Source organism: Leguminivora glycinivorella, chromosome 17 (genome assembly GCF_023078275.1).
Source record: "Leguminivora glycinivorella isolate SPB_JAAS2020 chromosome 17, LegGlyc_1.1, whole genome shotgun sequence".
NCBI classification, from domain to species: Eukaryota; Metazoa; Arthropoda; class Insecta; order Lepidoptera; family Tortricidae; genus Leguminivora; species Leguminivora glycinivorella.
The window spans coordinates 21253306-21255692 of NC_062987.1; the positions used below are offsets into that span (position 1 = coordinate 21253306).

The 2387-nt window shown below is 37.4% G+C and overlaps 1 protein-coding gene across 1 annotated transcript; it reads right to left on the bottom strand.

Annotated features, from left to right (window-relative positions):
- Nucleotides 1-415: 415 nt before the first annotated feature.
- Nucleotides 416-2162, bottom strand: LOC125235203 (gastrula zinc finger protein XlCGF57.1-like). Its single transcript, XM_048141679.1, has one exon. It carries the CDS (start codon nucleotides 2064-2066, stop codon nucleotides 663-665), a length of 1404 nt encoding a protein of 467 aa, XP_047997636.1. The 5' UTR covers nucleotides 2067-2162; the 3' UTR covers nucleotides 416-662.
- Between the last annotated feature and the right edge of the window lie 225 nt (nucleotides 2163-2387).

Genomic DNA, 2387 nt, shown 5'->3' on the forward strand with positions numbered 1-2387 from the left:
TTTTGTATAGTTCGGGAAATATAATTTGAACGTTTACTATACGTGTACGTGTATAGTAAACGTTCAAATTTTATTTCCCGAACTATACAATCAATTTTAATTCTTAATACAAGAGGAATCCATACTAATATTATAAATGGGAAAGTGTGTGTCTGTTTGTCCGTCTTTCACGGCAAAACGGAGCGACGACTTGACGTGATTTTTTATATGGAGATAGTTAAGGGGATGGAGAGGACATAGGCTACCTTTTGTCTCTTTCTAACGCAAGCGAAGCCGCGGGCAAAAGCTAGTAGTTTATATTAATGAAAACACGCCACCCAAAAGTAAGATAGAAAAGCAATTCAGAAGTTATCAGATAAAGAATCTATCAATCACTATCTATAGATAACTAAGGTGATTTCAAATAAAATTGTAATTTGGCAGAAAGTAGGTATAATTATCTAGTCACAATAATTACATACAACTACTTCTATAAATGGAAAATACAATTGCTACTTAAACTAAATGGTAATAAAGTTTTCGTAAATGCAGTAATTAAATTACAGTTATAGTCTTTAATGCACAATTACTACTAATTGTTTTAGTTTTTAGTAATTCTATGACTAGAATACTTAATATATCAGTCGGGGCATAGATTAAGAAATGTATTTAGTAACTATCAACTAAGGACCACCTAGGGTAAGGAGGGTTTTATCTTCTTTCAGTTGCATTTCAATATGACTGACCCGGAGGTGCCGAGACAGGTCACTCATCCGGAAGAACCCTCGGGAACAATGCTGGCACACATATGGAGTGTGGTTCGTATGCTGCTTTAGCAAATGGAACTCTAACATAGGAGCAGTAGGAAACGTTTTAGTACACTCCCCAATCGAACACTTGAACTTAGTTGCATTCTCATGTCTGAAGGCTAGGTGATGTGTCAAACTTCGCTTCGTAGCAAACTTCTGTTGGCACACATGACATATGAACGGCTTTTCACCAGTATGCTTCCGCATGTGGACTTCCAAGTCTGAAAAAGTCTTTGAGCAAATATTACACTGTCCTGACTTCTCTGAATGCTTCCGTCTTATATGAGTCTTAAGGTTTCCTTTCATTGAAAATGCCATGTCACAGTAGTTGCAAACATTTTGCTTTTTATTCACATGCAGATTCATGTGGACTTTCAGAGCACTGCTACTCTTCATAGACTTGTGGCAAAGATGGCAGCTGTAGTGTTTCTCATCGCTGTGAACTAACAGATGTTTCCGGGCCACAGTTTTGTCGGCAAATTTTTTATTACAAATGGAACAAGCAAACGGTTTCTCCCCAGTGTGAATTCTCTTGTGACGGATGAGTGAAGCTATTTGCCGGAACTTTCTGGAACAAAACGGGCAGGCATATGGTCGCTCATCCGTGTGGACTCTGATATGTGTTATTATTTCGTTTTTTCGGAAGAAGCTGCTGCCACAATGCTCACAAGTATATTTCCTCTCTCGTTCACAGTGGAAGGTCTCGCAATGTCGTTTCAAAGCTCCTTTAGTAGCAAATTTGGCATCACACGAAGAATCAGTGCAAGAATATGGTTTCTCACCAGTGTGTGTTCTCATGTGGATCTCCATGGCAGAGGGGCTGGTGGTCAGCTGCCCGCAGGTGACGCACTGCATCGGCTCCGTCTTTCCTTTCTTCCTTTTCTTAACATATTTACCTTTCTTTTCTTTTACTTTCTTTTCTGGCTCTTCCCAGTTAACATCGAAGTCATCGTCTAGGAAGCTAAAATTAAGATACGGTTCATCTGGATCGTCTTTTATGTCTTCTTTCTTGATATTGAATGCCGGTTCTCTTTCACTGTCCAGTTTAAAGGATTTCAAAGCTAAGTCTGAAGCTTCACATTTTTGCACGAAGTCGTAGGATACAGAGAGCTCGGCGATGCAGCTGAGGCATATCGAGCTTGGTAATCCGTCGTTTTCCGTGATGGTAACCTTTACGAACCCCATTATTTTCTCGCTGTAAGCCAAACCATCGTGTTTCTCAAATAGTGATGTATCGCCCGGTTTACTGAGACAAACTCTACAAATTCTTAAATCCATTATGACTTCTTACTGGAATTCGGATTCTAATAAGATTGCACTATCAATATTTTCATAGTATTTGATTTTATGGCACGAAATCGGAGTAAAAACACAAACAAGCATTATTTTATTTTTTATTCTACCCAAAACAAATGTCAAACTACCTTGAGAAAGGATTCCGTAAAATGGAACTGTGTAATATTCAAAATTCCGTAAAATACAACTAAAGTTAAATTCTTTATTTCAAAAGAAGAAATTTGGTAATTTTTAATAAAGAACATTGACACAACTACCTAATTTAATATTACAAATGCTATTAATTAAATAAATTTTCTTTTG